The 26,632-nt window shown below is 41.8% G+C and overlaps 1 protein-coding gene across 1 annotated transcript in view; it reads right to left on the minus strand.

Annotated features, from left to right (window-relative positions):
* Nucleotides 1–4,375: 4,375 nt before the first annotated feature.
* LOC141106344 (zinc finger protein 692-like) overlaps nt 4,376–26,632 on the minus strand; it is a 73,931-nt gene continuing 51,674 nt past the window's right edge. The window contains exons 9-12 of the mRNA XM_073597041.1: nt 26,204–26,282; nt 19,579–19,693; nt 15,323–15,422; nt 4,376–8,487 (exon numbers count right to left, since the gene is read on the minus strand). Of these exons, the coding sequence (XP_073453142.1) occupies nt 8,076–8,487; nt 15,323–15,422; nt 19,579–19,693; nt 26,204–26,282 (706 nt within the window). The 3' untranslated portion in view covers nt 4,376–8,075. The remainder of the gene's footprint in view (nt 8,488–15,322; nt 15,423–19,578; nt 19,694–26,203; nt 26,283–26,632) is intronic.

Genomic DNA, 26,632 nt, shown 5'->3' on the forward strand with positions numbered 1-26,632 from the left:
CAAATTCCATCATGAATTTTGGCCAAAATGTATTCTGCTACATATCTTTGATACAAAAAAAATTCCAATAGGTGTATATTGATTGGTTTGCGTGACAGTTATAAGATCTACAAACTATGGTATACAGTATATATACTGCAAAATAAAATCCCCTATGGTGGACTTTAAAGGCACACTAAATTAAAATTGAAAAGTATTGAGAGTATTATAGTACAAAAATTATTTATTCATAGTTGGACATAGCTAAAATATGCATATGAATATAGAATGTATAAACAGTTCATAACATTGTCAATATATTCTGAAAAGACATATGAAATCCTCTTGCACCCAACACGTTTCGGAGTACAGTTTTCTCCTTCTTCAGGGATGTATGAAGAGGAAAATATATCTATAACATAGTTGAAAAACAATAAATGTCTGACAATATAAAACTGCAATGAAAATAACGGTTGTGAAAATAATTAACAAGTACACTTACATATGTTTTTTGGTGACAGGGTGAATTCAACATTCCATCATATTACATTTAAAAACAGGAAAGATACATATATCAGTAAGAACTGTGTTTGTTGACTCTCTACTTCAATAGCATAGGCATCAGAAGAACCTGAAGAAGGAGAAAACTGTACTTTGAAACGCGTTGGGTGCAGAAGGATTTCATATGTGTCTTTTCAGAATATAGTGACAATGTCTTGAACTGTTTATACATTCTATATTCATATGCATATTTTAGCTACTATGTCTAATTATGAATAAATCATTTTTGTACTATAATACTCTCAATACTTTTCAATTTTAATTTAGTGTGCCTTTAAAGTCCACCATAGGGGACTTTCTTTTGCTTCTAATACTGGATGTGGCACCATAACTGCATAGCATTACCGCCCTGTTCTCTTCTACAGTATATATACTGGACTTTTGGTTGGTGAGTATCAGTGGATCCATTAAGGGCACACGGGAGCCGCCCCCTCTCTCCAGCTACCCCCTCTGTGTATAATGAATAGATTCATGCATTGCATGAATCTATCCATGGGCACTGTAGCCACCCCCTATTCAGGCGTCCAGCCCCTTTTCGGATGCTGGGCGCCTAAATTACAGCAGCAGGGGGTGTTTTTGAGGCATCTGATTAGAGCCATAGGCTCTAATAGGCTTCAAAAAAGGTGAACTGCAAGAGCAAACCATTGCGCTCGCAGTCCACCCAGGTTTGTTAGCAAAGCAAATGAATATGTGCTTTTCTAACACAGAACCGCCTCTCAGCCAATCAGGAGGCGCGGATGTAATACCGGTCACCTGATTGGCTGAAGGTAGAGGCGATCCCATTGGCTGCCCAGCAGAACAGGAAGCCGAGCAGAGAGGACACAGGGGCCATCGCCGCTCTAACCGTCTCACAGCTCGCCGCCTGACCCGCCACCACGATGGGGTAAGTGCTGGGCAGAAAGCGATTGGGCGGGCGGGGGGCACAGAGGCTGCAATTGATGGAGCACAGTTGGCTGCATTTGCTGGGCATAGTGACTGCATATTATGGGCACCGAGGCTGCATCGGATGGGACACAGTTGGCTGCATTTGATGGGGACAGAGGCTACATATGATGGGCACAGTTGGCTGCATATGATGGGCACAGTTGGCTGTATATTATGGGCACAGTGTGCTGCATTTGCTGGGCACAGTGGCTGCATATGATGGGAAGAGTTGGCTGCATATGATAGGCACAGTTGGCTGCATATGATAGGCACAGTGGCTGCATATGATGGGCACAGTTGGCTGCATATGATGGGCACAGTGGCTGCATATGATGGGCACAGTTGGCTGCATATGATGGGCACAGCAGCTGCATTTGATGGCACAGTGGCTGCAATTGATGTACTTGTTTCAGTATATCTCAGAATTTTTCAGTTCATTTGCATCCCCCCAAAAATTTTGAGCACCAGCCCCCACTGGTGAGTATAATATGTTGTCTGTCACCCTTTAATAAAGTGTTGGGCTAAAGCACAAGGTGTTTGCGGCCTCTTCTTTTTTGTTTTTATACAGTAAACGATCTCTACTAGCCTCATGTAACATGTCCCCAGTCTCACCATTTTCTGCAGCGTGTTTCACATGTTCAACAAATCTGTAGAACCTGTGCAATGTCCACAGTCTTTGGCCATCCTTTTTTCTAGTATGTTTCTACTCTCTGATATTATGCTCTAGCATTATATATACTGAACATTATGTGTGACCATTTTGTGATGTCAATTAGGTGCAGTTGAGTTGTCAATCACTAGTCTATGGCCAGCTTCAGAGACAATGAAGTCCCTTGCACCAGAACTTTCTCCTCCAGGGAGAACAAACCCATTATCCCCCCCAGCTGCGTCTTGCTATCTTTTCTTCCTGTGTTTATTTATGTTTTGTGGATTGTGGTTGGTCATTGAGGTCAGTGTGGTATCCCAGTGGGAAGTCCATCTGTCTTCCATGATCATGACTCTTAGGGGTTGTTTATAGTGTCCTTCCATGTGCTGACAGTGTACAGTAAACAGTGTCCTGCCAGGCTTAGTGGTAGATAGGGAAAGAAAATCTGGACATATGCAGCTGAACAGGATGGAAGATGTTATATCACCAGCTGGGATTCGAATGAGCATCTACAGTAGATGTTTCTTGTGCTCATATATCCCAATTTTAGCTAGAAACATAGAAGAGTGACAGCAGAAAAAAGACCAAGTGGTCAATCGAGTCTGCTCCACTTTTTTATTTATGTATGTTTTTGGGTTTTTTTTATTGCCATTTTTGCTGTTTTTTTTTTAGCTTTAGTATAGATCTATGTTTGTCCCAAGCAAGTTTAGATCCACTTACTGTTGTCTGACTCGCAATCTCTGCTGGAAACCTATTCCATGCATCAACTACTCTTTAAGGAAAACAGTACTTTCTGAGATTAATTGTGCACTTTCCTCCAGCTGGTTTGAGGTCATGTCCATGTGTTGTTGATCGTGATCTGCCCTCCAAGAACCTCAGGGGTTCTGGAGGGCAGAACCCCTCCAGAATCCCTTCTTTCCTCCAGACTTCCTGAAGTCTCTCCTGACATGTTTTATCCCTCAGAACTCTATCCCATTTTTGTTGCCTGCCTCTGGCCTCATTCTATCTTAATCCATCTTTTATGGATCTATATCAAGCTGTACCCTACTGGAGAGGGGGGGTCTAACATCTCACTGTCCTTCACATTACACTGCTCTGACCTGTAACATACCGTTAAAAGGTTCCTCCAGCTAAAACGGATATTTCATTATTTGGTAGATGCTGTGGCGTTAAAGCCCAACTCTAGCCAAAACTCTGTTTTTTATATACGTTGTAGAGAGAGAGAGATCTGTCAGGTTTTTATTGCTGACTTTGTTCCTGTTGGCAAAATTTTCCTTTGCTTATTTTCTGGATAACAAGGTGTCAGAGATAGGGAGCAGGAGGAAATCTCTGAAATGAGGACTGAGAAAGTAATAAAAATACTTTTACCATTTGCCTACTGCACAGGACAATTTTCAGTTTTCAGCGCTGTAAAGATTGAATGACAATTGCGCGGTCATCCAATACTGTACTCAAATGAAATGTTTGATGGAATGTAGGATGGAAAAGGACCTGGGGGTCCTAGTGGATGATAGGCTCAGCAATGGCATGCAATGCCAAGCTGCTGCTAACAAAGCAAACAGAATATTGGCATGCATCAAAAAGGGGATCAACTCCAGAGATAAAACGATAATTCTCCCGCTCTACAAGACTCTGGTCCGGCCGCACCTAGAGTATGCTGTTCAGTTCTGGGCACCAGTCCTCAGGAGGGATGTACTGGAAATGGAGCGAATACAAAGAACGGCAACAAAACTAATAAAGGGTCTGGAGGATATTAGTTATGAAGAAAGGTTGCAAGCACTGAACTTATTCTCTCTGCAGAAGAGACGCTTGAGAGGGGATATGATTTCAATATACAAATACCGTACTGGTGACCCCACAATAGGGATAAAACTTTTTCGCAGAAGGGAGTTTAACAAGACTCATGGCCACTCATTAAAATTGGAAGAAAAGAGGTTTAACCTTAAACTACGTAGAGGGTTCTTTACTGTAAGAGCGGCAAGGATGTGTAATTCCCTTCCACAGGTGGTGGTCTCAGCGGGGAGCATTGATAGTTTCAAGAAACTATTAGATAAGCACCCGAACGACCACAACATACAGGGATATACAATGTAATACTGACATATAATCACACACATAGGTTGGACTTGATGGACTTGTTTCTTTTTTCAACCTCGCCTACTATTTGTAACTATATATGTTTATCACTTTTTCCACACAAATAGAGTATTCTTTTGGTGGTATTTAATTTATTCTTTGCTAAACAAACAAAAAAAAGACAGAAAATTTTGAAAAAACAAAAATGTTTTTATTGTTTGTTATAAAATTTTGCAAACAGGTAATTTTTCTCCTTTACTGATGTGAGGCTGCCCTGATGGGCACTGATAGGTGTCACTGATAGGTGTCACTGATTAACAGTACTGATTGGGGGGGGTTCAGCGCTTTACTACCGCTTTAAGTAAAATCAACCCCATTGGCACATTTAGGTCTGTGTATACATTTTTATCTTGAGTTATTGAGGTCTATACACAACAGGCTTTTAATCAACAAAGCCGATAAGGAAAGCCTAGTATAAGTTAGTTAATCTCTATCTGCTGGATGCACATATAAACAGAATGTACTCCTATGCCATACTTCACATTTATCAGACAAAAAAATATTTTCTAAAATGTTATTTTAGTCTTGGCAATTATAAAAGAAATTACATGCAAAACCACTGTACATGTTTCATTTCTTATTAAATAACCCACTATGCCTTTTATACAGGGTCATCGATGCACTCTACAATGTTATTTCAAAAATAAAGACTTTATACAAATAAATACAAAAATTACATCTACACTCATTTATAATCTTGTCTTGTCAAAAAACACAATTCCTTCTTTAATGCCCAAGTCAGCGTTATGACACCCCCAGTTTACAGAAAGTAGTTCAATGACACTGGACGTCGTTCTCACACAGGGGGGGACATGTTTAACATATTTTAATAAAAGGTGAATGTGGGGTTTAAGAAACTTGTAATTTAAAGTCACAGTTAGTCTGTCTGGGAAAAATCTTACAAAATTTAAAGCTTAACTAAACACTTCGGGCCAGTTGACATCACATGCAGTCCTGTGCGTTTTTTTCGGCATCAAAAATGCATGGATTGTAGGTTTTATGGTTTTCAATGGCATAGATCACACTAGTGCGGTCAGTTCCAGAAAAAAAAGTAGAACATGCTGCATTTTTTCTGCACTGAACTGTACTGGAACGTGGTAAAACGCATCAAAAGCGCAACAAAAATGCACTGCAACACACACACATCCTTAGACAGAAGAAAAAAAGAGGGGGAAAAAATGCACTGGAACGCACCAAAAACACACTTGCAGAAAAGCATCCGGAATGCATCCGGACTGCGTTTCTATGATTTGAACTGGCCCTTCTATCATTTTCAGCCAAGGAGGTTGCCATCTGTTGCCTCTGATATTCAACTGCCATGATGATCAGTTATGACACCAGCTATTTGATGGTTTGACAGTTTGGTTGAGAACAGGGAATGTAACTGTTTTTTTTAAATTGTTGAATCGATGGGTTTAGTTACGCTTTAAGTGCATCGAAAGCTGTTATTTTAAAGTGGAACATTAGTCAGAAAATTAAAGTGGAGTTCCACCCACTTTTACAACTCTTCAGCATCCCTCAATAAACTGTGCACTGTAAACTAATTGGATATTTATTTTTTTTTTTTCTCAGCACCTACTGTATTCATTTTTCACTTCCTCCTCCCTGGCCGTGGCCCATCGCATCATTTCCTGTTTGCAATGCCTTCTGGGAAGGGGCGGCAACTTCCTCTGACACTGCTGTTGCTATGGAAACCTAACTTGAAACCTATTACACTGCTTGTGCTGCACTGAGCATGTGCGAGATCTGCAAGGATGAGATCCAGGAAGAAATACAGTCTGGCTTCAGATGCCCAAACTTAAGATGGCCACGGCCTGCTGTAAGTTTATAAAATAACAAACTACTGCTATAAACTAACAAAACAGACCTTAGTTTAGGGACTAACTTTACTAGAATACATTAAGCTTGTGTATTATATGGGTATTTTTATTTAAAAAGTATAATTTCGGCCGGAACACCACTTTAAGTCCTGCCAGATCACTTTAGGCTGGCCGCTTTTGCAGGTATAGCTATGGAAAACATTAAAAAATAAGTGTCTGACTGTCTGTACTGTTTAAAATCCAGTAATACACTGTCTCACCCTGCTCTGCACATGCCCAGTTGCTCTCTATTTTTAGTCATTGTGACTAATTTGTAGAGGCCAATCTGCTGACAGCCTTAAAGTGGAATTAAACCCTCCTATTTTTTACTTGGAAGCTGCTTCTGTTTGATCTGCAACTATCATGGTGCTGCACATATGATCAGTTATGACTCCAGCCATTTTATGGTTTGACAGTTTGGTTAAGGACACAAGGAAATGTGACAATTACATTCCCAGCATTCCAGGAATGTAACTGTTTTGTGAAACCATTAAATCAATGGGTTTAGTTCTGCTTTATGATTTACTGCTGTTCAGGAGCTCTGGGCTTCAGCAAAATGGCAGCGTCTGGCAAGAAGAAACAGGAACAATACTGGAGGCAATTTACAGCACCCACTAATTTTGGTAGCATAATTATTAATGTGGAATATATGTTCCTTGCTTACCACTTGCTGACCGCTGCACGCCAATATATACGTCGGCACAATGGCAGCGGTGGGCAAATGGGTGTACCTTTATTTGGCGGGGGGCTAGCGGGCGCACGCTGACCGGAGCCGCAGAACGGGGAGATGCCTTTGTAAACAAGGGATTTCCCCGTTCTGCCTTGTGACATGACAGAGATCACTGCTCTCTGTCATCAGGAGTAGTGATTGCTGTCATGTGAGTGGTAGCCCCCCCCCAGTTAGAATCACTCCCTAGGACATACTTAACCCCTTCATCGCCCCCTAGTGTTTAACCCCTTCCCTGCCAATGTCATTTACACAGTAATCAGTGCATTTTTATAGCGCTAATCGCTGTGTAAATGACAAGGGTCACAAAATAGTGTCAAAAGTGTCCGATGTGTCCGCCATAATGTCACAGTCACGATAAAAATCGCAGATCGCCGCCATTACTAATAAAAAAAACCCATTAATAATAAAAATGCCATAAAACTATCCCCTATTTTGTAGACACTATAACTTTTGCGCAAACCAATCAATATACGCTTATTGCAATTTTTTTTACCAAAAATACGTAGAAGAATACGTATCAGCCTAAACTCAGGAAAAAATTGTTTTTTTTATATATTTTTGGGGGATATTTATTATATATGAAAAAGTAAAAAATATTGCTTTCTTTTTCAAAATTGACACTCTTTTTTTGTTTATAGCGCAAAAAATAAACACTGCAGAGGTGCTCAAATACCACCAAAAGAAACTCTATTTGTGGGGAAAAAAAGGACGTCAATTTTGTTTGGGTGCAATGTCGCACGACTGCGCAATTGTCAGTTAAAGCGACGTAGTGCCAAATCGCAAAAAGTGCTCTAGTCAGGAAGGGGCTGAAGCAGTTAAAGAACATTATTTAAATCAAGTTGTTACGGGTAAAGTTCCGCTTTAAGCTGTCAGAATAATCTTTTCACATGGCTTTTTTTTATCATCTGAAGGCAATCATACACACATTTATGATTACATTATGTGGAAGCAGTTTTAATATGATCTTGCATGTAAAGTTTCCGTATGTACTATTTTCTCAGAAAAAGAAAGCTGCATTTTTAAAGAACATTGTTAATATGAAAATATGTTGGGCAACCCAGTTCTATTCGAGACTCCATATAATTGGATAAACCAAGAGTGGAAGTAATGGACTACTTTCCATCATATGCAGGGTAAAAACTGCTAAAATCTGATTGGCAGGTGTGGTTAGCTTATTCAATATACCTTTCTTCTATGCATCATGATTAGTTACTATGGACAATACAGGGTGCAGAAGCCCTTATAAGACAATCACCATTGATACTTCAGTGCTGCCTGCAGCCTGCGTTGTCACTTGGGCTTCCTGTACACTCTCTGTTAGTTCTAGGTACTCAGGGAAGACGGTCTCTTTTATGCTCTCCTCAGAGACAGCTGTCAGCTCGGTCAGAGTCTCCTGGCAATCCGCTTTAAAGGCCAGTTCAGTCTGATTGGAATATTCAGCAGAGGTAGCGTCACCCTCGAAGGAGGGCTGTGAGGCGCCTTCACGTGGTTCAGGATGCTTACGACTCTTGTGAGCAGCAAGATTGTCTTTCTTCTCAAAGCGCTGCCCGCAGATGTCACAGGGATGTTGGTACAAAGCGGCAGCATCATGCTTCTTCATGTGCCAGTTCAGGGAGGCCTTCTGTCTGCAGGTGAACCCACAGAACTCACACCTTGAAGACAGGAGGAGGAACATTTATTTAGAGAGGGATTATGAACACAAAGAGAAGAGCAGGATTCAGACAGAGATGCTATTTGGCTGGCTCTGAGAACATATAAATGAGTTCTAGATGGGATCATGTGACCAAATGCAGAATGACTAGCTACTCTAGGAGCCTGGAGCCACAATTTACTTGGTATAGGTATTACAGTACAGGACCTCTTTATATCACATTTACGTAGGGTTGCCACCTCATCCCTTTAAACCCAAACACATATATATTACACAGGTTCAGTGGCTGATTAAGGTGGTAATTAAACTCACTTAGTGCCTTACCTGCATTCAGTTAGCCATGGAACCTGTGTAATTCATACGTGTTTGGGTTTAAAGGGATGAGGTGGGAACTCTACCTGTACGTACAGTATGGCAAGACTGAGTGCTTTTGCCATCATAAGATGGACTTTAACAGCCGGTCAAAGGAATGTCTAAAAGTGTCTTTTTTTGTATTAAAAAACACATTTGAAAGTGATCAACTAAACACAAAAATATACTCATCAATTTGTGTTAATGTAATAAAAAAAACATGTTTCTATGTACAGTTTTAATAATATATGCACAAATGGCCATGTTTGCTCATTACATATAAAGGTTTCCATTTCTTAGTAGTGCTGCACGATAGTTCAGCCTGTTCCCCTTTCAAAGTAAGTTTACCATTCTGAAAACTATACAGTCTCTAATATTATTATTATACAGGATTTATATAGCGACAGTTTGTGCAGCGCTTTACAACATTAGGGCAGACAGTACAGTTACAATACAATTCAATACAGGGGGGAATCAGAGAGCCCTGCTCGTTAGAGCTTACAATCTAGGAGGGAGGGTCAAGTTATACATCAATGAATGAATGAATGACTTGTATAGCGCTACCTATGTGAACTAAATCGCCTCAGGGCGCTTTTGCCGCCGGTGTCCGTCTGCGGTATAGCGCAGTCCTTTTACCCCGTGGGGTCCCGACGCGCTTACAAACACATACAACATGCACATATTTGGCCAATTTTTTCGACAGGATCTAATTAACCTACCAGCATGTCTTTGGAGTGTGGGAGGAAACCGGAGTACCTGGAGAAATCCCACGCAGGTACAGGGAGAACATGCAAACTCCAGGCAGATGGTGTCGTGATCGGGATTTGAACCAGTGACCCTATTTCTGCTAGGTGAAAGTGCTAACCACTACACCACTGTGCTGCCCTTACAAAAGGGTAATAGCTGTGGAGGATGAGCTAATGGAGAAAATAGTGCAGTTGTTGAATGGAGGCAGGATAGGCTTCTCTGAAGAGGAAAGTTTTCAGGGATCGCCTTAAAGTGGATACATTTGGAGACAGTCTGACAGATTGGGGTAGGGAATTCCAGAGAATGGGCGAGGCTCGGGAGAAGTCCTAGAGGCGGATATGGGAGGAGGTGATGAGGGAGCTAGAGAGCAGGAGGACTTGGGAGGAACAAAGAAGGCGATTAGGTTGGTATTTTGAGTCTAGGCTAGTGATATAGCTGGGGGCAGAGTTGTGGATGGCTTTGTAACTTATTGTTAGTATTTTGAATTAAATTTGTTGGGTGAGTGGCAGCCAATGGAGGGATTGGCAGAGAGGGGTAGCAGACACTGAGCTGTTTGCAAGGTGGATGAGTCTGGCAGCAGCATTCATGATGGACTAATATCCTTGAGTCTGAGATTTTGGGGTTGATTTACTAAAGGCAAATAGACTGTTCAATTTGCATGGGAATCTTCCCCAGAGCTTAGTAAATGTGAAGTTTCACTTTGCAAAGAATACCCAATCACTTGCAAGGAATTTCAAAAAACCAAATAGCATTTTTACTTGCATGAGTGGATTATGGAAGCCAGCAGAGCTTCACCTTATTTGCTAGGTTATGATGAAAATTTCCATGCAAAGTGTATCCTCCCTTGTCTTTAGTTAATCAACACCATTACCTCAACATTTGTTATCAAGGGGAATTCATTAATTAATAGAAAAGAAGGCCAATGGGTGAAAGTTTACACATCTGTATATACAGTATCTCACAAAATTGAGTACATCCCTTACATTTTTGTAAATATTTTATTATATCTTTTCATGTGACAACACTGAAGAAATGTCACTTTACTTCAATGTAAAGTAGTGAGTGTACAGCTTGTATAACAGTGTAAGTTTCCTGTCCCCTCAAAATTACTCAACACACAGCCATTAACGTCCAAACCGCTAGCAACAAAAGTGAGTACACCCCTAAGTGAAAATGTCAAAATTGGGCCCTATTAGCCATTTTCCCTCCCCTGTGTCATGTGACTCATTAGTGTTACAAGGTCTCAGGTGTGAATGGGGAGCAGGTGTGTTTGAGTGCACCTGCTCAGCGTCATATCCAGAGGTTGTCTTTGGGAAATAGACATATGAGTGCTGCCAGCATTTCTGCAGAGGTTAAAGGGGTGGGGGGGTCAGCCTGTCAGTGCTCAAACCCTACACCGCACACTGCATCAAATTGGTCTGCATGGCTGCCGTCCCAGTAGGAAGCCTCTTCTAAAGATGATGCACAAGAAAGCCTGCAAACAGTTTTCTGAAGACAAGCAGACTAAGGACATGGATTACTGGAACCATGTCCTGTGGTCTGATGAGACCAAGATAAACCTATTTGGTTCAGATGGTGTCAAGCGTGTGTGGCAGCAACCAGGTGAGGAGTACAAAGACAAGTGTGTCTTGTCTTGCCTACAGTCAAGCATGGTGGTGGGAGTGTCATGGTCTGGGGCTGCATGGGTGCTGCTGGCACTGGGGAGCTACAGTTCATTGAGGGAACCATGAATGCCAACATGTACTGTGACATACTGAAGCAGAGCATGATCCCCTCCAGGACAGTATTCCAACATAATAACGACCCCAAACACACCTCCAAGACGACCACTGCCTTGCTAAAGAAGCTGAGGGTAAAGGTGATGGACTGGCCAAGTATGTCTCTAGACCTAAAACCTATTGAGCATCTGTGGGGCATCCTCAAACGGAAGGTGGAGGAGCACAAGGTCTCTAACATCCACCAGATCCATGATGTCGTCAGAGAGGAGGGGAAGGAGGACTCCAGTGGCAACCTGTGAAGCTCTGGTGAACTCCATGCTCAAGAGGGTTAAGGCAGTGCTGGAAAATAATGGTGGCCACACAAAATTTTGACACTTTGGGCCCAATTTGGACATTTTCACTTAGGGGTGTACTCACTTTTGTTGCCAGAGGTTTAGACACTAATGGTTGTGTGTTGAGTTATTTTGAGGGGACAGCAAATTTACACTGTTATACAAGTGGTACACTCACTACTTTACATTATAGCAAAGTGTCATTTCTTTAGTGTTGTCACATGAAAAGATATAATAAAATATTTACAAAAATGTGAGGGGTGTACTCACGTTTCTGAGATACTGTATATTAGTAGGACTAATGGGAAAATAATGGTCTTTGGAACAAAGTAGCAAAAGCATAGACCAGACTCTTAATAGTGCTAAAGACCAAATGCTGGTCCAAACCAACCTTGTAGAAAGGAGAGAATTTGTCTCACTAGGTAATTTATGGCGTCAAAGCCTCACACCAAGCAAAGTATGCCTTCTATGTATGAAAGAAATATTCCAACAACCCCCATTATTGGCTTTCAGACAACCACCCAACCTCAGACACAAACTAATCAGCAGGAAACTTCACTCTGATTATGAAGTCACAAATAATGGAAGCAAACCCTGCAATAAAAAACGCTGCAAACTATGCAACCAGATCAATCTATCCAAAAGGTATTACACACACAAATGGGATCTTCAATATCATGGGATCTTACAACTGTACCTCCAGTAATGTTGTGTACCTCATCCAATGCAAAAGGTGCAGCAAAGGATCTTATGTTGGTGAAACAGGACAGAAGTTGCAAGCGAGGATGAATTTGCACAGACATACCATCAAAGAACATAAAGAAGACAGTTTATGCACACCTGTGGGACATCATTTCTCACAACCCGACCACACTATAGAAGACCTCAATGTTTTAGTTCTTAAAGGGAATTTCAGAACTATCCAGGAAAGGAAAACGTTTGAACTAAGAATGATACTTCTTTTTGACACGAAAAATAATGGCCTGAATTTAGATATTGGTTTCCTTACACATTATGCTAAAGTCTCACGACCCCCTCTGTGACCAGTATCCCCCCCCCCCTCCATTCTATAACTCTCCCTCTGTCTTATCTCACTAACTCTGCTGCTATCTTTATTACCATTGATTTGTATGTGTTTGTTTTTCTTTCTTTTTTTTTTTCTTTAACATTCTGCTTAAAAAATTGTGAATCAGTACTGCTTGGACCTTGTAGAAGGGGACATACCCCGAAAGCTTGTCCTGAAAAATTGTATGTTAGTGCAAATAATAAAAGTATCACGAACAGTACTCAATTTTCTATGTATGAGATAGACATTGCAAAAGGTAGATTTTCTAGCTCTTACTATTATGGGAAGGACAGAATTCAGAGCTGCTCCTGTCCATTAGAACCTGGGCTTCAACAGTTAAAGCCAGTGCCCGCAAAGCAGGATGGTAAATCAGTCCTGAGACAGAAGCTCTAGATGATCTGGAAAAGCCCATTAAGCATCTGCCAGGAGTCTTATCAGGTCAGAGTACAAACTCTACCTGGGCCAATACAGATCTAATAGGATCAACAGAATGCCCTCCATCTCGAACCTGCAATAGCAGACAAGGACAGAGTTTCGGGGGCGGAAATACATCGATTAGGTTTTACTGACCCCAAGAAGACACTGCATTCACGAGAAGATCTCAGTACCTGAACTTACACTTGTCCAGCTTGTGATTGAACCTGGAGGCTAGGATTTTGACATTAGATGTCCCCCACCTGTAACATCTATGGGGTAGGGACAACTCCCCTAGGCCCAAATGCTAATTGTCCACGCCACATGTAAAAGGTGGACAAGGCTGGAACATGAATTTCTATTCCTGACAGGATCCATTCTACCTCTATTGCCACAGCAAGACTTCTGGTTCCCCCTTGATTGTTGATGTATGCCACTGCTGAGGAGTTGTTTGACTGAATCCAAATTAGATGATCCTCCAGCTGGGTGGTCCAGAGCAGCAGGAGCAGCCAAAGTGAACAAAGTTCTAGGAGTTTGATCGGGACATGATAAGGTGCCCAGGACTCCTCCCCAGTTCCAACAGGCTGGCATCTATTGTAAGGATCTTCGCCAAAAAAGACGTGAAGGAAGGATTTCCCAGATTCCAGAGCTAGATTTTGGAACCACCAAGCTCCTTCATAACAGATGATTTGGTCTGTCCAAGGACTGGACTAACTTGTCCCATGAAAGCAGAATATTGTGTTATATGGGTCTGGAGGTAAACTAAGCAAATGGGACTGTCTCAAAAGGTGGCTATGATCAAGTGTCCACAAAGGCTAACAGATGTCTCCCCACTTTGGAAAGTAGGGGCACACCTTCATACCAACGAAAATTTGCTTGAGGGCTCAGTAGACTTGACTTTCAAAGCATTGCAGGTAGACTGGGTGTCAGGCTTGGGTATAGACTTGGAGTTTGCAAACTTGGAGTAACAAAAAGGACTTTTTTAAACCTCCAGTGAGGGGTGAACCATCTCATATGGAGCACTAGGCTAATTTGGCTGAGGATGGGTGCTCTTCCAATCTATGGCATCCAAGGTAGCGCCCAATAGACATTGTCTCCTGAAGGCCATGCAAAGTAAGCATTTCTTGGATGCAGGTTCCACACTCCAATTCTTTGAACATAGTGTCCTCCATATGTGGAGACTAAATGATAACAGAAACATTCAACTAAGGGCTACAGCCATTTGTTCCACACATTCTATGATCAAGGGATCAGCTGCAATAATTAGACTAGTCAGTCAGTGTTTAGCAAATCAAGGTCACAGCTAGAAGAGAGTGAAGAGTATGAGCCCCAAGTGGTAACAGAGCTCTAGAGAGGGCCCTCCAACCAATCATTGGTGGAGTTTATGAAGACAGGTGCACCTTCCATCAGGATGGTGGTTGTGAGACACTCCCGAGTCCACAGAGGGGGCAGACCATTAAAAAAAAAAAAAAATAAAGTCCTCAAATGGGTGCAAGGCTAAAAAGTACTTAGAAGGAATGATCCTCTTGTTTGGGTGTTTTCAATCTCTGTAATAAAAGGCTTGAAAGCCGTTCTTACACTTTTTTTTTACTTCACAACTTTATTCATGAGGGATCAAAATCAGATCCAATCCCCCAAACTGCAGCAAATAGATCACTAGCAGTGATCTATAGCTGTACAGAGAGGTCAGACAGGGCTGAAACAGCTCTTTTCAATCCTCCGTACTGACAGGAAGTGTGGTGCCATCACTCATGACATCACTACACGCCTGATGTAAGCACAGCATTTACATGCCCTTCTACATTGTGCTCCTAGGAAGTGATCTGTAGACGTATTGGAAACCCAGAAGTTGATCATTTCAGCAGCCAGTTGGCAGTTCCAGATGGAACCCCCAACAGGACCCATAGAAGAAATGGAATCCTGGCATTGTTTTAAAACGGCACTGGGATTAGTAGTCGCTATTTCAAAGCCACTTTTAAAATGGCAGCTGGGACTCTAGTGGTTAAAGAAGAATTGCTCTGGCAGCATTTACATGCTCTCTCTTCCAAATTATATCTGCAATTACAATGTAGGACACCCTCTTATATCTAAAAATGTACCTGTGCTGTGAGAATTTCGGGAGACGTTTGCCGGTTCAAAAAAAAGCAGCCGACGTTCTGCCTGTGTGTATGGTGGTCTGCTGGTAATAAAGAAATAGTAAATACTCACTGAAGTGGTTTTTCCCCAGTATGAATACGCCGGTGGATGATGAGGTTACTGCTGCTGCGGAAGGCCCGGGCGCAGAATTCACAGATGAAATCTCTCCGATCTGACATGAAGACACAAGCAAGGAACCTACTAAGTATTTTTAGTTCACTGTTTATATGCTGCTATTGTAACATTTACTTGGAAGTAATGTCTTTTGTGACTTTTACATTTTCAAGCTTGCTTATGCATATTTCCATATTATTGGCACAATTTAGCTGCTTAACCTAATGTATGTCTGTAAGTCAGGTAGAGCAATCAGCATCTCACCTGGAAAGTAACAACTAAGTTTGTCTTGTTTCATAGGCTTTGTATTACATGAACAGCAAGGGTTTTCCTAAACTATTTTACCTACCAAATGATTTGTAATTCTGTTCAACTGGTCCTGTTAATTGGGCATGCCTGCCATACTGCATAGCCAAAATAGAAGAAAAACCCTGGAAAAAAGGAGAACCAAAGCCTTTAATGATTAGTTGCTTGAGCATTGGGGATTCTTTAAGGTTTCAGGATCCTCCAGAACTGCCTCTCATAGATTTCATCAAAAATGGGTGAAAGTAGATTAAACAAAGGGGGGACTAATTAATCAAAACCAGGATGGCTTGATGTCCACCAGACAAGCTAGTGACAACATATGCAAACTGGCCCTACTCACTGACTCCTTCAAAAGACAAAATAACTTGCCAATGCTTCTCTCATCGGACATACAAAAACCTTCAACTCTGTATCCTGGCCCTCTCTTTTATGTTTTAGAAAAATGGGGCTTCTGTCCTAAATTTTTCTTTTGGATCCAAAATCTTTATTATTCCCCATTAGCTTTTGTGAAGTATGTAGGCTTTAAATCAATCATGCTCAATCTTGCAAGGCACTGGACAGGGTTGTCTGTTATCTCCGCTCTTGTTTTCCCTAGCAGTTGAACCATTAGTCCAACTCATAAGGGACTCATCCAATATTTAGGATAAGGACATATTTATATGTGTTAATATATAGTAAAATCCTGGCTCCCATAGTTCTGTTATGGAGAAAAAATACATCTTAGAAAATAAATACAATGAAAGCAAAAACTAAGTTGCTAGAAAAGGAGTGAGCTACAGCCTCCAGCTGCTTGAAATTCTATGACCTTAAATCTGGCCCGTAAACCACTACAACACAAATAATGGTTGGCCTATTTCCAGTTGTAACCCAGTAAAGGAAATCATATAAACAAATGCTCGTGACTGTCAGACATTTTTTAGATTATGTCCAAATGAATTGTTTGTAGACTGTATTAGCATTTTTAAATCTTATTATGACACTTTATTATGCTGCACCTAATATAGTACTTTGCTATTGAAAGCCATATCCACCTTTTGCAAAAAATCCTAAATGTACATATATGTGCAGAAAAAAAGTGCATTTGCAACACTGCTAGGCCGTGCGTGCCGTACATAACCATTCTTTCATCGAGTCTACCTCTCCCCCCCTCGATGAAAGAATGGTTTTGTCATATCAATTGCATAGCAGAGATGGAGGAGCCGATTTATACCACTCTAGAAAAAATCTCCAAATTTTGTGACACATGGGAGGCCTGGACAACCTATTAAGGCTCTCGGTTATATCAGGAGCTCTTGCAGGATGCAAGTTGAAATCTTGTAGGAAGAAAATGATTTTCGATCTCAGATGACAAACTCATATCATGCCATTAGCATGATGCCTTTAAACATATTTATCAGAGGAATGGAGATGCCAGTTGGTGGTACTCACACCCCCTCTTCTTACTTCACCCTGTGTTGATCCTCCCTCCCCCCCGTATTCCCCCCCTTTTTTTTCCTCCATATTTTCTCTTTGAGGCTTCTGACGTCAGGGAAGTCTACATACCCTCAGGCTATTATGGGTTGATGTGGATAGAAGGGCTGGGAGTGCCTTGAGATAGCTGCCTGCTATTCTTATAATATTTACAACCTACTTACCAACCCCTCTATAAATGACCTTTATGCTCTCCATATTCAAATGTTGGTTACTAAAATGGTTATCTCATGATGTACTTCCAGCTTCATGGGTCATTAATGATAATAGTTTTTTGTTTTGTTGTACCCTCTTTTGGGGGTTTACAGTTAGTTACCTCTACTTCTTTGTAGGAATTGTTGATGTTACAACATGTTTTCCTTTCTTTGTCATTGTCTATTTACAGGACTGTGTACCAAAATTAGAACTTGGAATTCTCTTTCTGCATTTCTTTAAATGTTGAATAAAACATTTATGCAACAAAAAAAATGTTGTCCAATCTCTCGAAGAAGTCGGTATAACGAAACGCGTCGGGACCTGGCTGTATGGCAACCGGAAGTGAGGATCATGGAGCACCGGAAGTGACGTTCCGAGTGTTTGTATAAGGAAATACAAGCGGAATTTTAAAATTTGATATGCTCGTGGCTAATCTTTGATATCTCTGGCATCCTACATGATACCAATGCAATCTATTCACCACCTTCTGGTAAGTGCACAACCATTAGGCCGGTGATGTAAGATATGTTTGTGTAATAAAACTTTTTAAACGGTATCACACTATTTGGAGTTTATCTTCTGTGCATATTAAGATTATCTTTGGATTATCATCTATGGGGATATCGCTGTAATTTGATTTGCTGACTGCTCTTTTTGCCAAAACACGAGAGCGTGAGGCAATACTAGCTGGTGAGTGTACATCTGACTGGGGAAGTGGGACCACATACATTCACACGGTGTGGTGACAGCTGGATACTCGACAACATAAAGTCTGAATGTGAAGTTAATTATGGACTATTAATGGACTAGCAATTATTTATTTGCATCTCTTTGCACCCTTTTACTGAGGGGTCTTTTCTCTCTTTTTGAGTATTTTTATGATTCCTTAGCTCTACTTTTTATCTCTATTATATATATTCTTGTAGGTAATAATGTTTTTTAAAAAAAACTGTGCATTTGTTATTTTTTTTTTTTTTGCATAGGAACCTGATAAGCGTTGCAACCCTGATCAGGGTATCCCAGGTGCAGTGCTAGGCCCCTGCATACTTTTCCATCAGCTTCTTGTCCATACCGAGGTATGGACTTTTAGTTAGAGAGCTGGAGGAAATGTCAATGGACTATGAGTACAATGAGTACCACATTTGTGTTCCATTAAGAACTACAAGTCTCTCTGCCACGGTCGCAGATGGGAGTTGTAATTTAGTTATTCATAGATCTGTGTGCAGCTGCGCCGATTTCAAACCTGACGAACCCCCCAGTAGGGCGAGGCCCAATGTTACACCCTAAAAATTGGTGTAACATTGTCTTAAAGGTGTTAGCCTTTAAAGGGCTTTTAAATGCACATTATTTCAAAAAGAAGAATTAACATTCCTCACTGTTGTGCTGCTTTAGTTCTCTTCTTCCCAGCAGCACATTCCAATTAACTTTTCCTTAACTCCCCCACTGCTCTGTTCAGCTCTGACAGTTGAAGGAAATATGTGGTATTTCTGATTATGGCATGTAACATTGCAAGGCCATTCAGCAAAGTCACACTGGGGGTCCATAGCTTTGTGTAAACTACAACGTAACAGCTTTGTGCATGAGTCTCTCCCAGCTGCCTACATCAGTAGCGCTGCTAAATGTTTTGCCCTCTGGGGCAGAGAGGCGGGCTGATGATATCACGCTTTCAGACTCGGCCAATCAGAGGAGGCTTTGTATTCATTCACAGAATACAAAGCTGCCTATGAATGGCTGAGCGCCGCTCGAGTCGAAGTCTTATTTTGTTCCAGGTGTGAGATGGGAAGTTACATACAGTGCTTAGAGCCAATGCAGCACTTACTGAAAAAAATAGTTTGTTTGGACCAGCTTGGTCCAAACAAATGATTTAAACTAACAGGAAACACAGAGGTTAGCGTTAACCTCTGCTTATGCATTTTTCATAATTTCCCAGGGTAATTATGAGAGAAAAGCAATGACTGCCATTGCGGAGTTCCTTCTAAAAGTGGCAGGTGTTTTGCTGATGCTTTCTGAGTCACTGACATTAACAAGTGTATAGATCAAGACATTCAGAAAGAAGTTTGAAGTCCTTATCTGCATAATTGCTCCAGGCCAGCTACTTTGCAAACTTTGATGCCATAACAGTCACCATAACAGCCAGGCAAATATCATTTTTAGAACAGGTAAGCAATTGTGCCTCCATGTTGCTCTCACGGTAAGTCCAGTTTTCATAACATACATGCATGATGATGAAAATGCAAGATTACCACTGTGTCTCTTTTCATGCTCTTTAAGGTGCTTTTTAAAGTTGAAGCTCTTCCCACAGTCAGATACAGAGCAGCGGAAGGTGCGCTGATTCATGTGCTGATACTTCTGGTGATACTGAAAGGAAACAATGGAGAAAAGCAACTCAGCATCACAGAACATAGATCATAGAGTTTACGAACACCAGGGCAGAGTAAATAGGTAACTAATGGAAAACCATTTGCATGTGTTTAATGCTGAACTCCAGGCAAACAGCTAAATACACAGATGAAATGCATATAAGGGAACGGTTTTACCGGCCAAAGGGTTTGTATGTATGTCTATCCAGGCCAAACCTTTAAAAAGGTCTTGCAGGACTGCACAGCCAGCCTGGTGACATTACTTTTCTGTGCTTCAGGTAAGCATCTCTATTAGGTCATGTCCCCACTCCCAACCTATAATTGTACATTGAACAACAACAGAGTGATGAGGTCATCTCTCTGCTCTCTCCCCATCAGTGCATGTAATTACAGGACACCTGATTGGTGCCAAATACTCTCTCTCCTAGTCTTTGTGATGCTAAACAGAAGATTACAAGACGTTGAAATCAAGTCAAATTTAAGTACTTAAACTAGTGGCCTTTACAGAACATGTAATGATTTTTTTATTAAATACATAACTGCATTTATTTGTGTTTTTAATATCTGGAAAGCTTTAATGAATAAAATGTGTGTTCTGTACTGCACAATTAAGATATATTTTTTTTCGCATTTCAAACACATGCATATCTTAGACATAGTAGTTGGGCATATCTCCCACTGGCACAGTGCCATGGTAAAAAGATACAAACTGACTGTAAATTAAATTAAAAATGAACAGAGCATATGCAGCAGTATATATACTGTGTACTTGCTCCTATCTAAAGCATTGAGTGTCATTTATCTCTGCTGTTTCCTTATTCTGCTATCTCCGGGAGACGGCCCCACTTCCAGCACACAGCAGGTTATTGACAGCATCATCTGTCCATGTTTCCCTATGGGTGTATGTAGAGGAGGGTGTGCCGATTTTCTCCATTCAGGTCTTAGATGACACTGAGCTCTCTTCTCTATTCTGGGCAGTGTGTGACGTCAGATCCCCGCCCACCAGAATACTGATGCCGAGTCACCCAGGAGGCACTGTCACTCCTGGTGGAATGGGCCTTGACTGGGAAAGAAGGAACCAAGTCATTGATACCATAGGCCTGAGAAATGAGCTGACGATTCCACCTGGAAATGGCAGATCAAGAAGCAGCCTGACCCTTGTGAGGACCTGAGGTAGAGCAAACAGGGACTCAGACTGCTGAAACAAAGCTGTAGACTTTGGATAAATTCAAAACTGTTTGAACAACATCTATAGAGTGAAACACCTTCTTCTTAGGATGCTTAAGACTAGGACAAAAGGACAGCAATGCAACATCCTTATTCAGGTAGAACGAGGAAACTACCTTAGGTATAAAGTGCTGAGGTCTCAACAAAACCTTATCCTGGGCAAAAAACAGGAAAGGTTCCTTGCAGGAGAGTGCTGATAACCCTAAGACCCTCCAAGCTGCAGTAATGGCAACCTAAAAAACAAGGAGTGGCAAAGGAATCTCCCGGAGAGGTTCAAACAGAGCAATCTGTAAAACACCAAATCAAGGCCCCACAACACCAAATTAAAGTCCCCCCTGGAGACAAAGTGGGCCACGTGAGTGGAACAATCCCATGTGACACCCTGCAAGCGGGCTCTTACCAAGGAATGAAACACAATAGATCTCTAAACAAAACTGCCAAGGCCGAGATCTGCCTCTTGATGGTACTTAAGGCAACAGACATCTCCACACCAGACTGGAGAAAAGCCAAATTGTGAACCTTGGGAACCTCGCACCAGGTGAAATAAGCCTTCCATATACAATGGTACATCTTCTTGAAAGTCAACTTTTTTTGCCCTGAGAGGGGTAGGAATCACAAAGTCAGAAACCCCCCTATCCCCCAGGACTTGAATAGCCATGTCCCCAAAACCAGCGACCATAAATCAAGACTGAGGATCAAACCCTGTGACAGCAAGATTACAGGGAAGGGAAAAGTAGTCACCAGGGCATCCCCCATAGAAACCAAAGGATCCTTAGCTTGGGACACAAACCTGTACAACTTGTTTTTGAACCTAGATCCACATCTAGGATCCTCTACCACAGACACATAGCTGTAAACACCCCTGGATGACAGGTCCAATCCCTTGGGTTCAGCTGTTAAGGGCTGAAAAATTATGCCTGCCAATTTTACTGGAGTGAAACTGGGACAGCATCAAAAGTTGGCTACCATCTTCCCAGCTACCTCATACAGACACATATCGAGGGATTTTCTAGCCACCTCAGAGGCTAAACCATGGATTGAAGAGGCAGGCATTTGCTTGCGAAAGCAACACTTTTTTTCTGATATATCTAGGATTAAGCCCAAAAACTCCAGGACATGTGTTGAACCAGAGATAACTTATGAAGGTTCAGCACCCAACAGAACCTTTCTAGGACCTGTACCATCTGATGAAAATGCAATGTCAAGGGCTGAGCCGATTGTTCTTGAATATGCAGGCCTTCCAAGTACCCCACAATTGGAATACCTCAAGCCCTCATCAAACCCAGAATAGGAGACTACACCTTGGTAAACATTCTGGAAGTCATGCAAAGAATGAATCGCAACGTCACAAACTGTCAGTGGCGATCTTCCACTACGCAGAAACTATTGGCGAGACTGGAAAATTCGGGATGTGCAAATATTCATCCTTGATTGACATGGGCAATTTTTTTCGGTCCGAATGTAAACTCAAGACAAATTTTGTATCCGAATCTCCAAATGAAATAGTACAGAATTTCGTTGAAATTGGTTTAATGTAGTTTATTCGTGTTATAACGATTTCCACATTTTCAGAACGATTTGAATTTGGAACGGTTGAAAAACTATCGACCGGGTCGAATTCTGTGTGAAGAATAGCTGTCCGGCCGCCACATCCTTAACAGCCGATGACTCATTAGCTGTCAGCAGGCTTCCCCGCTGAGAGCTGAAGTGTAAACAAAAGAATGGCGGCAATATAAAATTCTGAAAAAAACAGGCCTTCGGGTCTGGTATGGATTTAAAGGGGAACCCTACACCAAAAGGAAAAAAAATGGTGTGAGGTCCCCACCAAAATCAATACCAGACCCTTATCTGAGCATGCAGCCAGGAAAGGGGAGGGGGAACGAGCGAGCGACCCCCCCCTTCCCTCCTGAACCATACCAGGCCACATACCCTTAACACCCCAAAGCAACTTGTCCCCACAAGCCTCCGGGCCGGGAGCTTATCGGAATCTGGAAGCCCCCTTTAACCAGATGCCGGCCCCTCCCCTATATGAATGAGTATGGGGTACATAGTACCCCTACCTATTCACCAGAAAAATGTAAAAAGTGAAAAAAATATGTTTTTGACAATCCCTTTATTAAAAAAAAAAAAAAAATGTCCACTAGTGGAGATTCACTGTCAATCACGACGCCCGCCACCACCGCACTGGTTTCTGACCTGTCACCTTCACTTACTACTTTAGAAGTAAGAGTGTGCTTTTACCCACAGTCATCTTTATGTGAAAGCATCCAAACAACCATTTGCCCTCATATTGCAGCCTGTTTACTTTATGCAGAGAAGTTGCACCGGCCAGCACTTGAGGCATGGGACCCTTCTCATATGGACTGACATGGCACCCAACTTGGAAAGCTGCCAGATGGAATCTTTCAAGGCATCCACAGAGAAACATCAGGCTCTTGGAAAATGTTCCAGCAAATGCCAAATGGATCCCCGGGGTTCGATTTTCTGGAACAAAGCATATGCTTCAAATCTTGCTCCAGCCATTGCCAGTGCAGGCTGCAGATCTACACCCAGCAAAGAGAAGGAACCTCATCCACCTCGACCATTAAGGTCTTATTCAAGTAAGGAAAAACTGGGCGATGGCTGACAAACCCCACTTCTTGTAGAATTCCTCTTGCATGATGCACTGCTGAGCAAAATGCTTTGGTAAAGAGAACACCTTCTCCAGGTGAACCTAATCCGCATACTGACTTTTATTCAGCTGCCAGAACCCAAATCCAGTGACTTTGTGAAAAGAGGACTCTGGAGGTGTCAACTTCAAATTTGTGTGCACTGCGTCTGCCAGGAAACCCACTGTGGTCTTCTGTGTCTGAGACAGTCCTGAACCTTGAGTCTCCTAAACCTAATCTCTATAATAGCTGCTTCAAAACCCAACTATCCAATTTGATGCAGTGTGCGGCATATGGTCTGAGCACTGACAGGCTGACCCCCCACCCCTTTAAATTCTGCAGCAATGCTTGCAGCACTCATACGTCCATTTCCCAAAAACAACCTCTGGATATGACGCTGTGCACGTGCAATCAACTTCTTTGGTTGACCATGGCGAGGCCTGTTCTGAGTGGAACCTGTCCTGTAAAGCCGCTGTATGGTCTTGGCCATTGTGCTGCAGCTCAGTTTCAGGGTTTTGGCAATCTTCTTATAGCCTAGGCGATCTTTATGTAGAGCAACAATTATTTTTTTCAGATCCTCAGAGAGTTCTTTGCCACGAGCTGCCATGTTGAACTTCCAGTGACCAGTATGAGAGAGTGAGAGCGATAACACCAAATTTAGCACACCTGCCCCCCATTCACACCTGAGACCTTGTAACACTAACGAGTCACATGACACCTGGGAGGGAAAATGGCTAATTGGGCCCAATTTGGACATTTTCACTTTAGGGGTGTACTCACTTTTGTTGCCAGCAGTTTAGACATTAATGGATGTGTGTTGAGTTATTTTGAGGGGACAGCAAATTTACACTGTTAGTGCCGGTTCACACTACAATGACTTGGGATCCAACTTGTCAGACCTTAAGTTGCCCCAAGTCGCTGGACATAAGAAATTCCATTGAAGTGAACGAGAGCCGTCTTAATGTACACTACTGAAGTTGCTCTGACTTCAGAAAAGATTCCTGTACTACTTCAAGGTGACTTCTAGGCAACTTGTAACCATAGATTTCAATGGAAGTTGCCTCCAAGTCGGATCTCCATCTATATTGAAGCAACTTTACAGGAAAAAGAAAATAATTTACACAGGTACTTCCCACGTTTACCCAGGCAACCCCCTCCCTCCCACAGAGCTGATTATTCTGTGATTGGTCACAGTCAAAGTCGCCTGTCCTGGAGGCAACTTTAAGTCGCATTGTAAGTTGCGCAAAGTTGCGCTGAAGTCACCTCCAAATCGCCTTGCAAAGTCACGCTGTAAGTCGGGTTGCCCCTGTGTGAACCGAGCCTTATACAAGTTGTACACTCGCTACTTTACATTGTAGCAAAGTGTCATTTCTTCAGTGTTGTCACATGAAAAGATATAATAAAATATTTACAAAAATGTGAGGGGTGTACTCACTTTTGTGAGATACTGTATATACAGTAGGTCAGCATCCCATTCAATAGTCAAGGTAAAAGTGTATAAGCATTACTAATCCTCATAATGACTCCAAAAACAAATTCTTCAAATGACTGCTAGCATCAATGATCGCCAAGGATGGCTTCAAGATGGCAGACCCTCCACACAGAAAAAGTAAATGTCCAAGATATACAGTATCTCAAGGTAAATCCTCCAATGCTGTATATACTGTATATAGTGAAGTTCCACAGATGTTTAAACATGAATTCAATAAATGGTATATCCAAACGATCCTGGGTTCCATTCAAAGGCTTGTAAGAATAGCCCACAATTCCAAAGGCAAAACCTGAAAAAGCATTGCCGAATCACTGGCAACATGGACTTCACTAACGAGTAACAGCATGACTGGCCCAATAGCATGGTGTTTTAATTGGGTGTTGGATCATATTTCATATCACTAATACATTCTTGTAATTTTTGTTAATCTTTTCTCTCTGTCTATGCAGTTCATGGTTTGTTATACAATACGGACAGTTTTTTTTTAAATTTAGCAGGTTGTGTGAATCCATACTCTTGGTCATTAGTTTTCGTTTTTTTACCTCCTCCTGAGAGAACTCATCCAAAGAAGATTCCCAATCCTCAATGGCTTCCTCCTTCTTTTCCCAAGGAAGTTCTTACAATAACTCATCCCCTCCTAATAGTGGGAGCAGGGGAAGGAGGGCACTCATGTTTGCATTCTAAGCATTTCAAACCAATGAGGCCCTTATGAGCAGGTCCTGCAAACCAGATATGGCTGCAGAAAATTACAACCTAGACACAAATGAACTGGTGTATTGTGTGCTTGAAACAATGAAAATGCCAGATAAGGGCAGGGATTCTGAGCTAAGCTGACCCCTAGTGGAGTCATTATGGGGCACACTATGCAGAGGGTCCCCCCTACCTGAGAGAGCTCATCATCCTTCCCCAACCTCTCTGCCTGCGTAACACTGTGGCTTGCTAAGGGTTAATAGGCCTGACCTGTAACCCTAATATGGGAATGGCCACTCCGCAACATGATTTCTAATACTCACTGTGCTAGGGCTATGCTGGGATTTTTGCTGGAGCAGCTGGTTGCTGTCATTGATTGCTGTCAGCAACACCCAGTGTTCTTCTGCCTACAGACAGTGCCCATTCTGCTGCTGCTCCTGATCATACTCACATTCAGATATTGACGCTTAGAAAAAATCTTCCCGCAGTTCTCATATTCACACATTAGTAGCTCCGTCATTGTGTCCTTTCTGCAAATACAAAAGCTCTCGGTTACATACTAATATAACGGGAAAGAGAAGACACCTCAAAAGGGAAGCTACAACGTTGTTTTCATTGTGCAAGTTTTTTGAGTAGTTCTTGTGGATATCTGTATATCACACAAAGATGATCAAGTTCCATGATTAAAATCTGCTGTTATAAAATCTCAGACACACAGAAAGTGCATTGTCGTACAGCTGCCAGACCTGACTAATACACTTGCCCTGAGAGACGGGAGTAGTGAAAGCTCAGTCAATGTGCTATGCTATTAAGCAGGAAGCAGAGCATGCATGGGTAATAAGCAGATGTAGTTACTCCCGTCAACATATATAACTGCAAA

Source organism: Aquarana catesbeiana, linkage group LG08, assembly GCF_042186555.1.
Source record: "Aquarana catesbeiana isolate 2022-GZ linkage group LG08, ASM4218655v1, whole genome shotgun sequence".
NCBI lineage: Eukaryota > Metazoa > Chordata > Amphibia > Anura > Ranidae > Aquarana > Aquarana catesbeiana.